Source organism: Gymnoscopelus microlampas, assembly GCF_963454915.1.
Source record: "Gymnoscopelus microlampas genome assembly, chromosome: 5".
Taxonomy (NCBI): Eukaryota; Metazoa; Chordata; class Actinopteri; order Myctophiformes; family Myctophidae; genus Gymnoscopelus; species Gymnoscopelus microlampas.
The window spans coordinates 41,736,334-41,750,164 of NC_139942.1; the positions used below are offsets into that span (position 1 = coordinate 41,736,334).

A 13,831-nucleotide genomic window follows, 5' to 3' on the forward strand; every position below is an offset into this window, starting at 1 on the left:
CACTTTATAAATAAGCCATACAAAACTACTAATTTTACAAGCAACTTCACATAAAAAGAAGCCCAAAGTCGCTTATAATAAGCCGACATGGCAACGCTGATGCTGATCCTAACCTCGCCTCCAACAGATGTTTATATGTTTGATTGTGTGCTGTCATGCTCGTTTGAGCTTATATGTGTTTGGGAATGTTGTTGAAGGTTATGTTATTTCGTCAGCTGACACCCAAGCCATACTACATTTATTTGATATCTCCGACGTCTGAACACTTGCTGACAGACAGACAGCTGTTTACTCAGCCACCGTGACCGTGAGCCACCCACGTTAGACCCACGTTAGACTACGTTTCTCAGACTGGACACACAGAGAAACACAATTTAGCTGTTAGCTCAATCTCATTGTATGTAAGATACCCATTTGTATTTAAGATACCCATGCCAAGCCGTTTCTTTGATATCTCCGACATCTGATCTCCAACAGCTTTTCCTCCAGGTTGGAAATGTGTGCAATTTAACTTTTTTAATTTAACGTCTGAAACCTTGGCATTGCATCCGATAATGCAGCACTGTCGTACCATTGCTAAATTAGAGCAACAGACAAGTTAGAGATAGATAATAATTTACACCGTCTACTTGCTGGACAACAAACACAGGACTACAGACTACACTACACTACTCTACACTTGTGGCAGCTGTCAATCTACTCCCTCAAGATGGCGGCGGAAGTGGCACGATTTAAGGGCGTGGCGACCATGTTACGTCGCTATGCCCGGAGTCTATAAGAGCTTGATAGAATATCATTACTGTATGTCTGTGAGTGATTGATGTTACAGATATTTGTTGTGGAAACGCCCTCAAGTCAGTGTGGTTATACTGAGGTTAATTTCCTCCAGATATGGACCCTGCACAAAATACAGTTGAAGATCTGATGTTAAGGATCTGCCACCTTGAAAACGTTGGGAATTCTAAAGGTGTCTGCCTATACACAGTCAATGGAATGCCATTGACTGATGATCCTTTCTTCAATACATGTAAGAACTGTATGACCTTACATTTTGATAACTTTAATATTGCTAATATGTTTTAGTAGGGATCAAAGATAAGTCAGTCACATCTGACCTGAAGGCAAGTGCCAAAGTGAACTGATATCAAAGTGAAGTAGAGCTGCACACTATAGCTCCCTTTGCCAAAACTTTGGCAAGGGGAGCTATAATGTGCGGTAAAAAGAAAAAGGATCATACCGTAGCCTAGTCTGGCATGTTTAATCCAGTAGACTCTAGATGTTTGGGGCGGTCTTCTTCACTATACGTCGCACCACGATACTGACCAATATGCCCATGTGGAGATCTCAGAGATCTTAGTCAGTCCTTGTCCCTTTATGCCCATATTATATTATGGTTATTTTATGATATGTGGCCAAAGCTGTGAATAGACAATATAATTGACAAGTACTTATACAACGTTGCTGTCGGACGCTTTTGCATCAGTGCTATTGAACAACCTTTACGTCTGTGTGTTGGTGAAAGTATTAAAGTATAATGCGTAGCAAAAAATCCTGAAGGGGGCGTCAGCAAGTGTCACTTGGTAGCTGCGGATATCTTGGGGGGTCATAAACAGCTTGAATTAACATTGACTCTTACCCCCCCAATTAAGCTGTGCTTATCAATGATGAACAAAACCTCCTAACTCCACTTTTTGTTTAGTTTTTTATTTATTTCCTGAGAAATTAACATTTTGGAGTTAGCTGGTTTCTGCCCGACAGCAGAGATAAGTAACACCGTGTGCTAATTTCTTTCAATGAACATTTCTAATCTACAGGGTCTTTAAAAGACAGACACATTGAAAATGGAGCAGAATTGTATGTAATATTTACACCAAAGCATAACCTAAAGCAATCCCCTGCAATGCAAAGGCAAGAAGCTCCTGAAGTCTTAGGAGGAGGAGAAGATACTGTTCGATGCCACGTGATGCTGAGGGTGAGCTGAATGATTTAATGGGGATGTGACTAATCAAAATGTTACTGTTTAACAACTTATACAAAAAATCTGTAGTCCTTTTTGTGTATGAATTTACTCTCAGAAAGTGAGTTGTAGAAAAGACAAACCCAGTGGGTCATGGGCAGCACATTAACTGTGGTACAAATAGAACATCATCAGCGCCGTCTCCTTTCCCATATTTTCACTCTCTCTCACTCTCTCTCTCTCTTTGTGTGTGGGCTCCAACGTGCTTGGTGCCACAACCACTGGTTATGGAACATATCATTGCTCATCAGTGTGGATGCTCAAATAATTATCGTTACAGTTATAGTTATCGTGCTTGGTGTGAATAGCTCTTAACTCGCCACATTTCTTCATAGGGTAACTTTGAGATCAAAGTGGACTTGGCAAGTGACACGATCAACAACTTGAGACTCAAACTCGCAAATGAAAGTGGAATCCCAGCTCATGTTCTCCATTACAGGTAATTAAAATCATTGCCGCATAAAGCATGGAAATCATCGAATAAATAGGCCTACACATTACTTAATGGAAACACAGGTGATTAAATAACACTACCCAGAAATCGTATGACATAAAAACTGAAAAAAATATATTTAGAAGCAAATATGGCAATATGAAAATGTCCCAATTAAAATAATTCAATTATACAAGGATATTTTATACAAAAAAGTTGACCCGACTGCCTGCACAAACAAGGTGGTTGCAATAAAACATTTTTATTTATTTATTTTCATTTCACGTTTATCTGAAGCCATAGCGTTTGTGAATGTGAAAAACTGAATGCAAAATGTTTGTCAATGTCATCTTTGTTTACATATAACTATCTACTCTGTGTCTCAGAGAAGGGCTGAGAATTGCTCAACAATTTACCATTATGACATCCGTTGGATACTCTTTGGTATCGCCGTGTACACAGGACACCGGCAATGGCTTCCCTGTATGCGGACGGTTAAGTAGGTGAGGTTGGATGAGGGACACCATGCTTCCGGAGTCCACCAACGCCTCTGTCTCTATACCATTCACCTGGACTGGAACCAGGCGAAAAGAATTTTCATCCCTCACCCAGCAGGAGTATTGCATGTGGCAAGGCCTCCCGGAGGACACCTCTGTGGGCATCTCTTCATCCCTAGAGGGACAATCCCAGGCGAGATGGCCGATCTCCCCACATTCAAAGCACCTCCTTCTGTCAGCCACAAATGGTTGACGTTTGCGTCGTACCACATCTTCTCCTTGTTGCGGCCCCCTTCCTTCTGGGGCGGGCTTCTCTGTGGCTCTCTTTGGCCGGGAGCTTTCGGGGCGGTCCATCCTACCTGCTTTCAACATTCCCGCTGTGACTTGATGACTTTCAACCAGGTTCGCAAGTTCATCAATAGTCACAGGATTTCCATGGCTCACCATTTTCTTCGCGTCGTAGGGCAGCGCTCTGATGAACTTATCCATGACCACTCTTTCCAGGAAGCTCAACTTCTCTGCCTCATGGGTGAGCCAGGCCCTAGCCAGCCTGGCGAGGTTGTGCAGCTGGGCTCTGGGCGATGCCTCGGTGTTGTATTTCCACTCGTGGAACCTCTGGGCTCTAGCGTGGAGACTGAAGCCATACCTGGCCAATATTTCCTTCTTTAGAACTTTATAGTCTTTTGCTTGTTCCGGGGTAAGGTCTAGGAAAGCCTGCTGTGCAGGCCCGGTGAGGAATGGGCCTACCAGGTCCGCCCACGCATCCTCCGGCCAGGCCTCTCGCGTGGCAGTCCGTTCAAAGGACACCAAATAGGCCTCCACGTCATCGCTGTCCGTCATCTTCGGAAGGAACCGACTGGGGTTAGGCTGGTTTGTGGCGGGCTGAGCAGCTGGAGGGGCCGTTGTTGCTGTGCTCATCATCTTCTGGACCTCAGCATGGAGGAGGACATTTTGCCTCTGTTGTTCAGCAAGCATCTCCCGGGACATGACTTGCTGCTCTCCAGAGATCCTCACCAACTCCAGCAACAGCGCTTCCATTCTGTCGAACTATTGTGCTGTCACTACACACCTGCTCTCTACCCGTATTCTCCACCAGTGTAACAGGCTCGGGCTGTGTCAGAGAGCGTTTGTGGGTGTAATGACATGCACAAACACAGGTTGTGGAATTCCCCACTGGCAAGTGGCCAGGGCGTTTATTAAATAAAACAGCTCAGGAAAAAAACAACTAAAAGTCTCTTTCCCTCTCTGGGAAATAAACTATGTTCTCTCCGTCCGTAGAGCACTCCTGCTCTCCTCCTGATCTACACACACACTGCCATTAAACATTTCTCCTCTCTTGATTTCCACCTGGCCCAGGTGGGTGTAGCCTCCCTGCAGTCCTTAGATTGGCAGTGGTTGAAGCCAACGAGAGGGAATGTAGGAGGCCCCTATCACCATGCCTCTCACCCTGTCCCTCACCCCACTACACCATTTACACAATTTTGAAACTTCTGTTGATGATATCATCAATCGTCTAAGGTTTTGAGCAAGTCACATCCATAGGGTTAAAAATAAGGTCACATTCCTCTCTGAGACACGAGTCAGTACTCAGTAGACAGAAATGGTACTCCAGATTTTGTCCAAAACGCACACAAATCCATTCACATTGCCTCTTGAGTCATGTCATGCACATATATCATACTAATTTTCTTTCCATCCGTTTGGATTTAATTGGCTTCCAAAGTTTCCAGAAGGGCCCATTTTACAAAAGAATAGCAAAAATGATGAATGTATATACCGGTAGTCCAATCGACCCCAAATTACAATCACATATTCAGGGGCCCTGATATTGATATTCAATACTGTTTACCTGTAATTGCAAAAATAGAGACCTATTTCTTGCAAGAAATAGCATATAGCCTATTATGAACACAACATCCAATCAACTCCTCTATATAGAGCTCCATCAAAATCACTCTCACTTCTGCCTACAGGGTGTGCCGCAAATGTGAAAAGTTGAACCGTATGTCGTAGAACAACTATTTCCACCTGCAGCTTCCTGAGGTCCTGACTCCTGACGGCTGCAGCCCATCACTTACACAGCCTTGAGTAGGACACCCAGCCTGGTGGAGATTTGCACCACGCAGAGTGTCCCATTCTAGTTGTCTCCGCCAGGCGAGAGAGTATGTTTTGCACCCTGTCCGTCCGCGTGTTCGTCCTTCCGTCCGTTCGCGTGTCCTTCTGTCTGTGAGGCAGCTGATCTCTGGCACCGTTGGCCCGGTCACTGCGGAACTGTGCACACACACTCCCTGGATGCCAATTCAGAAGCGCCACCAGGAGGCCGATTTGTGCGAAACATTTTTTTTTATACTACTCCTACAGTTTTTTTCCAAACATCACACAAATAAGTGCACAGTATCTCTATAGTCATGTGATCAACACGGATCTGTCCGATTTCCCATATTCCATCCTGATTGCCTAAGATTGGCTTACAAAGTTTGCAGGATTGGTTCGTTTTGAACAAAATGCCTCAAATCATGAACGCAGCATGCACTTTCCGTGAACTTTTGCATGCATATTCCCACTAGGCCGAGGAAGAAATGCCACCCTTTTCACATTGGCCTGTTATAGCGCCACCAGCAGGTCTAATTTAGCAAAACACATTTTTGGAACAAAATGCCTCAAATCATGAATGCAGTGCCTGCTTGCCGTGAAATACCTAAGAAGAAATGGCACCCTTTTCACATTGGCCTATTATAGCGCCACCAGGAGGCCACAATAACCTACCTGACCTGGCGGAGACCTGTGCTCCGAGGAGCACTTTTTCTAGTTGACAATTGTTTATACCTTATGACGTTCGTACTGTACAGTTTATAGCCTGCTGCCTAACCTTTTTTACTTATCTGTGGAGGGATATAGAAATGTACAAATTAGACTACACTAGACCATACCCGGTGAAGGGCGCAGGCGAAAGTAGTTGCAAAGTTGGGGTTAATGCACGTCCTGTCGCGCGGTTTCTCCCCCACGCGCGCCCCGTCGTGGCGCCCCCCTATTTTTAAGTATTTTTAGTGTTTTTCTCAACTTTTAGGTATTTTTAGTGTTTTTATCAATCTTTAAGTATTTGTACTTTGTTTTTCAACTTTGAAGTATTTTTACTCATTTTCAGTACTTTTAAGTATTTGTACTCATTTTCAGTACTGTGAAGTGTTTTTACTCAAGGTATTTGAGTATTCTCTCCGTCCCTCTCTCTCTCTCTCCATCTCCCTATTTTCACAACGCATCGCGAGGTGTTGTGAGCTTGTAGATCAGCTATTTTCAGTAGGGGAATATGAGCAGCCAAGGCATGTTGCATGTAGGCATGTTACTCGCCCGCCCCGGGTCCCGTGGCAAACTTATTTATTCAGGCTATGTAGTCAGCCTGTGGCCATGTTTCCCATTCAACCCGAAAAAAAACCCTACGTCCGCTGCCAGTACTGCTCCCGCCCCTCCCGGTTTGGCTCCAATGGGAAACATGGCCACAGGCTGACTAAATAAGCGATTTAAACGGGTAGTTTCGCTGGCGACCTAAAATATTATGCAGCCGACCAAACCTTAAACATCCGTGCGGTTTAGAATCTACCATTAGTTTTGGGATACGATGTATACAAAAGGGTAAACAGCGGAGCCTTGGCGGACGTTCGCCCGATCCTGGAAGAGAACGACATAGAACCGTTCTTTATGGAGCTAATGTGCATCGTGTGTGGGGGAAAAAATCTCTTTCCACAGTAGAGAGTGGGCGGGGTCTATGGTGTAGCGTCGGCGTCGGTGTTGCCATGTCCGCCGATTGTAAGCGCTTTAGGGCCAATATTATGCAGGCGACCAAACCTTAAACATCCGTGCGGTTTAGAATCTACCATTAGTTTTGGGATACGATGTATACAAAAGGGTAAACAGCGGAGCCTTGGCGGACGTTCGCCCGATCCTGGAAGAGAACGACATAGAACCGTTCTTTATGGAGCTAATGTGCATCGTGTGTGGGGAAACAAATCTGGAGTGTTTACTTTCCACAGCAGAGAGTGGGCGGGGTCTATGGTGTAGCGTCGGCGTCGGTGTTGCCATGTCCGCCGATTGTAAGCGCTTTAGGCAATGTTGGTGTTATAGGGTTCGTTTGGTTTGGCCTCGTTTTCATAGACCTCGCTGCTTGTTTCTCTCGCGAAACCTGGCACACAACGACGCATGCGCAGTTTGATCAAGAGTCCACCCTACCACCAACCACCACCACCGTGAGCTTACTAGAATTATAATAGGATTGCCATGGGTTGTTATACCATGGCTATCAACCAATCGGATTGTGTGATTTTATAAATAGATTACTACTTTACTACTATATACGTTTTTTTCTTTTCTTATCTTTTATTCAGTGGTGAACATACCAGTGGAGAGACACTGCAAAGTTGTGGAGTTTCTGAGGAGTCGACAGTGTACTTCTCTTTGTCCACATTTTGTGAAGAGACTCCAGACACCAATGAAGTCTTCATGAATGACGTTGTGCCATCAGTCCAACAAACACAAAAAGGACTGAGTGTGTTCTTCTCCTCACTATATGCAATTGTAAGAGTACCTTTCTTTGTGTCTTATTATATTTAGCATTGTGTTGTTTTTGTCTTTTCAAATCACAATTTCCTTCTTTCTCTCCTGATGTGTTTCTTGTCATTAAGGTATTTCCTATTGTGAAATACTAATTAAAATGTGTAGCAAAGTACAGCTGGAGTATGGATTTAGATGTGGGCTAAATTGCAAAAAGTAAAATTACATTTTGTGGAAGTTAAAATGATAGTCCAATCAAGTGACAAAATTCCACAAACATGCATGTCATGTTTTTTCAGCACATCTCAGTAGAGTTTGGGGGGTAGGATATATATTTTTCTTTTTGCTGAGACAGTGGCACTGAAGTCCAGATCAGTAGATTTTAAAGGAAAGATCAATCACCCTCTACACCATTGGTTCTCAAAGTGGGGTCCGGGGACCCCCAGGGGTACTTGAGGGGGTTCCAGGGGGTCCCCAGCAAAATGTGTTAATATAGCATCACAATAATTGTGACCTTTTATACTTTGGCTATTCAAAAATAGCATATCTACATCTGCTATTTTTGAGAAATCGTGAAAACTTGCGCAAACCTTTGAATACATATCTTTTAAAGCGAACATTTGTAACTCAAATCTTTGCTTCATGGGGGTCCCTGGAACAAAATGTTTTAAGATGGGGGTCCATGGCCAAATATATATCATTTTGGGGGTCCTTGACATGGAAAAGTTTGAGAACCACTGCTCTACACTGTAGGGTGAACTTTACCATAACCTGATAAAACTCATGTACTGTAAAACCTTTTTTTTTAAAAGGAAGGATAAACAAGTATTCCTATAAAGACATTTTAGGGTAATCTATTACAAACTGTTTCAATAACACTGTTACTATTTTAACTAACATGCAAATGTAGCACGTTTCTAATATGTTTTTATGTTATTCTTTTATTTGAGAAAATGCGAGAATCTGGGGAAGGATTCAAGAAAGTGGTTGCATACATACGAAGACTAACTGGATGCAACCCTCTGGCACAAAGTTTGTACCAGTTGCTCTGCAGGAATGAGTTTCTGTCCAAGACTCAGAAGGTAAATCGTATAAGATGCTATAATCTTGCAACATTTAAGGATTCATTCTACTTTTACGTGTAGGACTTAATATTTCTTGAATGGAATCATCTCTATTTTACAGTGGTTTGCATTCATAATCTCCCCATCACTTCCCCGTGCAAGCCTTTTATTACAGTGTTGTTACATACAAATAGAAAATATACACTTTGATCCCTATCATATCTTTTCTCCTTTAGATTGCCATTGTTGAAGGCTTGTACACACTCTTTAGAGAACTTTTGCCAGGACTGGGGGAAAAAAGAGGTGAAAAGATCATTGAGGACATAGATGTCTTTGAGAATTCAACATACTGCTGGGCCTATATTATCGCTGAAGCAGAGGTATGTCATTTTTTGTTGTTGCAGTATTTCTATTAAGGTAAAGCGGAAGTGTTTCCCCCAGAATAAACCTGTAAATCAGACAATTATATCTGGTACTTTGAATATTGACAATCACAATTATAATTCACATTTTCAATATAGCATATTGGGCATTGCAAGTTATTTGGGATTACCTTTAAGGATATTAGGGTCATTATTTCTGTTGCGGATGGAGAGTCCACCTGTGGTGAGCTGCTTTCAAGGTTGAAATACCTGAGAGTGCTGCTGAGTCTGATAAAAAGATATACTGTATGTTTTCTATACATCATTAAAACTGCAAAACAAATGTATTATACCCAATTAAAGTTAACACTAGCCCCGTTAAATATTTGCTTTCTTCATGCTTTCATCACAGGACCCATGCTGAGACAATATGCGTAATGAACTCATTGGTTCTGAGGTCTAATATTTGTACTTAGTGGAAGTGCTATTTTGTTTATCTAAATTTTTGTTGATTTTACTGGGCTCAGTGGGCTGTCTGATTTGATTCTGTTTGCTTTATTTACTTAAGGACAGGGTGGCAGTTATGTTTTTGTGTCTTTTCTCTGTCTGTCTGACCACTGCTAATCTCACACTAGGCCAGTCAGAATCAGAGCATGTGAGCGGAGCGGAGCGCGAGCGGAGCGGTGAGCGGAGCGACGCGATTTTGACGTGAGCGCGGAGCGGGTTATAAAAAGGTTGGAGCGCTACTCAGAGCGAGGACCGCCTCCCGCTCCAGGCCGCCCTCGCGGGGGCCGCGCACCGAATGTTTGAGCATGCCCGGTCGCACAGACTCAGAGACACACAGACATGTGCAGTGCACAGCGCACCGAGATGTCATTAGAATTTCTACTTTCTTTTTCTTTTCTTTTTTTTTTACTGTTGAGCGACCCGGTTTGAGCGGAGCGTGGAGCGAGATTTGCGCAAATCAACGTGAGCGAGGAGCGACGGGGAGCGGAGCGCGGGGGGGTTTAACATGAGTGAATAGCGAGCGGCATTTCAGCCCCCTGGAGCGCGGAGCGGCATTTTCACCCGCTCCGCTCCGCTCACATGCTCTGGTCAGAATCATATTTCTTGTGCACAATCCCAGAAGGTCAATGGATCTTAATTATTCTGTCAAAGTTTTTCAACAAGTGTGGCATTTTTGTCTACTGTCCGGCTTATGGGATCTACTGCTAGGCAATTACAATGCTCATGTCCTTCCATCCCAAGCCGGCTTCACACTCAAATGCCAACATGTCAAATTTGATAATCTCTAAAAATACATATTTCAGTGAATCTCTTAGTTACAACACCATTATTGTGGTGAAGTATTGTTGGTCTCATTGGTGAAGTTTATAAAGATCACTAAGTTTCTTCTCTTCCACATATCGCCTACTGGCCGAGAGACAGAGACACCATCGTCCATGTCTGATTAACACCACCATACATTTATAAACATGACGGGATTTTGAGCACACTCATAGCAGTGATTTTATGCCAAGTATAAACTTAACCCTCTTGTTCTGGCAGAAAGAAACATCAGAACATGAGAACTATGCACCAATACGTCTTAGATCACATGAAGACGTACGTTTCAGTGACCCAGTCAAAGTACCTGGAGTACCAGTTGTCTTTGAAAGATCATATGTTCTCCAGAAAATCAAAGGTAAACGCAACTCTTGTATATGGCCAACATATATTTGTGTGATAAATTAATGATACAATGTAGAAAGCCTGTATTTGTTGGCTTTTTATGGATAGCTAAAATATTCAGTAGAATAGTAAATCATCATGACATTTATACTACGGCTAGACATGCGAAGGCATTCTTGAAATGCCAATCTGCATACAGAGCTAAACACATTAAATCATATAATAAAATAAAATAAAATATGAAAAGAAAATACAAATACAGCAGATGTGTGAAATTAGCCATCATGGAGGATGTCCAAAAGAGGCTAGAAATTTGGCTCACACAGCCCCAACAAAGGGAACCACATATAAATGTGTCTTCCCAAAATACTAATATAGCAATTATGTAAGCAGAACTCTTAAACAGACCATTTAAAGTAAATTTGGCACTATTCTCACTAAGATATTTTGTCATGAACATTCTTGCTAGTAAAGTTTCATTTCAATGCATTTCTATTTTGTGTTCAGATGGAGAGAAACTTCCAAACTGCAGTGAGAATAACTTGAGAGAAACATCACTGAGGAGAGAAACGGACATTGAGAAGATTTTGCTCAGCCTGCCTCCATTCTTCAAAACATATCATATTTGGATTGACAATGTGCCAGGTCAAAAGTATGTGTGTGTGTGTGTGTGTGTGTGTGTGTGTGTGTGTGTGTGTGTGTGTGTGTGTGTGTGTGTGTGTGTGTGTGTGTGTGTGTGTGTGTGTGTGTGTGTGTGATCATTTTTTAACAGTATCATTACAATTACGAACATCCTTTCACCCTTTAACCAGGAGACAGAAATAGATTTTCGAACCTGATAAAAGCCAGCCAAAAAATATATATATTAGTGCTGTTAATTTGCATGGAAACGAGGACTACATATTTAAATTGTATTGCATGTGTGCATTCAGTTCACTTTCTGCATTTCTAGTAACTATTGATGTTGAATTCAAGCTTTCAGATTGAAATTGAGAAGACCTTTGGCAGTATGGCAGAAGGAATAAAACCGTTCCCTCATCTGATGGTGACTCCACCACTACTTTTGAAGAATGTAGGACTGGATGGGCCACTGCTTGTTCTACTTAGTGAAGGTAACTATGAAGAGGTCATACACTGTATAGAATGAGAGCATTAACACAGTGCAGCATCATCATACAAATGGCATATGTAATAATATACTGTATATGTACAGTAATAACAATTATGATTACTCTTGGAAACCAACCCAATAGACGATTGTTAACCATAAGGGACTGTTTAAGAATACGTTTTTCCTCCTTGGTAGATGAACTTGGCGTTTATGTGGGTAAAGACAAAGGAGCCCCTGAGATGATCAAAGTGTTTAGTTGTCTAAGTATCAAAGAAAAAACTGTGGATGTCAACGTACTGGCAGCCAAGTGAGTATTTTGTTTTCTTTAGTAGTGAGACATTTGTTTGGATCATGCTGTCACAGTCACATTTGGGTGTAGCTGCAGTGGGAACTCTTTGTATGGTTATGTCTGAGTCATAGTGACAGTGACGGACGGTGGTTCAGGGTCGACCCAGTAGGCAATTTTAATATAGGATAGGATACCGTATATACTTTTTTCTACTACCACAATTATTGTCCAAAACTCACACAAATCGATACACATGGGCCCTCATTTATCAACGTGGTGTAGACCAAATAATGGCCGTACGTCGAGATCACCGCAGTTATCGGCATTTATCAATCTATCGTGACTTTGACTTCAGCGTACGGCCTGATGAGATCTCACGTCAGGGAGTGTAGACATTGGCCACACCCGTTTATTCCATTGTAGACATACGGAGCAGCATTTTCTGACTGTCTGACAGGCATCTGGACACATGTATCCACTCCAAAATGTATATCTAACACACTAATAATGAATCCCTGTGAAAATATAACATTTTATAAACTCATTTAAACAAACTGCTTTAACAGTCATTCAGATAAGATTGCAGATCTGGCTGCATTGGCTAGATCGCGACGCATTGTGAGCTTGTAGATTTGCTATTTTCAAAATATAAGAGCGCTCATGTGAGAGCATTTTCGGGAGTCGGGACTGGCGTGGCGGCACCGCCGCTGTAATCTTTTCATGGACAGTAAGGTCTCCCAAACCTATACAGACCTTTGCCCAGTGCAGGTGATTCTTTGGTCTGATTTTGGTCTGCCCTCAGTGCTCCACTTCCGGTGGTGCGCTTATGTTGTCATTCCCACTAACAATATTTCTACATGGAACACTAACACCACTTCTCCCAGAGAACATGGATCGTTTTGGTTATAAGCCCACTTGTTTCTATGACGAAAGAGCAAGTTAAAATGTGAATATCTTTCCGTGGTTTTGTCTGCTCCAAGGACGCTATTGTTAAATGAGTTTCGGTTTGTTTTCAGTGGGAAGGGAGCGCACAGACAGTAAATCCCACTACATTTGATTGGGTAAAGCGTGGCCTGCTTCCTGATCTGAAGGCACGCCCACTTGTAAGCTAACGTGCACACGTTCTGAACAGGGCTGTTGAGAGATTCATCTCTCATCAACGTGGCGGCACTGGACTGACTGCAGTCTCGTGGGGATTACATGACTGCTTTAATTTAGTGTAACTCGAACGCGCACTGCTCGGTATGGGTTAAATAAATTAATATACAAACGTATTCCATTCATGTCGATGTGATTCGTGTCATTCATGTAGGCTACTAGCCTACTTGACACAGATTGTACCATTACGGAATACATGAAAGACACATTTGGGATTGCAAGTAGGTAGGTGCGTGTGCGTGTGCGTGTGCGTGTGCGTGTGCGTGTGCGTGTGCGTCTGTGTCTCTGTCTGTGTCTTTGTCTGTGTGTGTGTGTGTGTGTGTGTGTGTGTGTGTGTGTGTGACTTGACAGGCAGCGAAGCGGGCGGGGAAACTATTTCTTATTGGCTTTCCATGCGTTGTCTGGTCGTATTCTGGTTCTTCATGTCGTAAAATCAGGGCGTTTCGAGAACATTTAAGGGTGTTTCGAGAACAGAGAAAGGTTGTGTTATTTAAATGGCGGTCGGTTTCAGCCGTGGCATTTATCAAAGCTCCAACCAAATGTACGCTAGGATTGGCTGTATAGGATCCTTTGATAAATCTCACTTGGACGTTGGCGTAAGGGCAAATATAAGGCAATAAATAAGCCGTTTTTTTACACTCCATTGATAAATGAGGGCCATTATCTCTGGAGTCATGTGATCAA

At 42.7% G+C, this 13,831-nt stretch overlaps 1 protein-coding gene across 3 annotated transcripts in view; it reads left to right on the forward strand.

The window, feature by feature from the left end:
* Positions 1-13,831, forward strand: part of LOC311045278 (uncharacterized protein) — a 43,304-nt gene that overhangs the window by 1,440 nt on the left and 28,033 nt on the right. For all 3 annotated transcript variants that reach the window (XM_084057090.1, XM_084057089.1, XM_084057091.1), the window contains exons 3-12: positions 890-1,027; positions 1,815-1,972; positions 2,353-2,456; positions 7,327-7,516; positions 8,443-8,574; positions 8,793-8,936; positions 10,467-10,602; positions 11,097-11,241; positions 11,565-11,701; positions 11,896-12,007. In XM_084057090.1, coding sequence (XP_083913216.1) covers positions 890-1,027; positions 1,815-1,972; positions 2,353-2,456; positions 7,327-7,516; positions 8,443-8,574; positions 8,793-8,936; positions 10,467-10,602; positions 11,097-11,241; positions 11,565-11,701; positions 11,896-12,007 — 1,396 coding nt within the window. The remainder of the gene's footprint in view (positions 1-889; positions 1,028-1,814; positions 1,973-2,352; positions 2,457-7,326; positions 7,517-8,442; positions 8,575-8,792; positions 8,937-10,466; positions 10,603-11,096; positions 11,242-11,564; positions 11,702-11,895; positions 12,008-13,831) is intronic.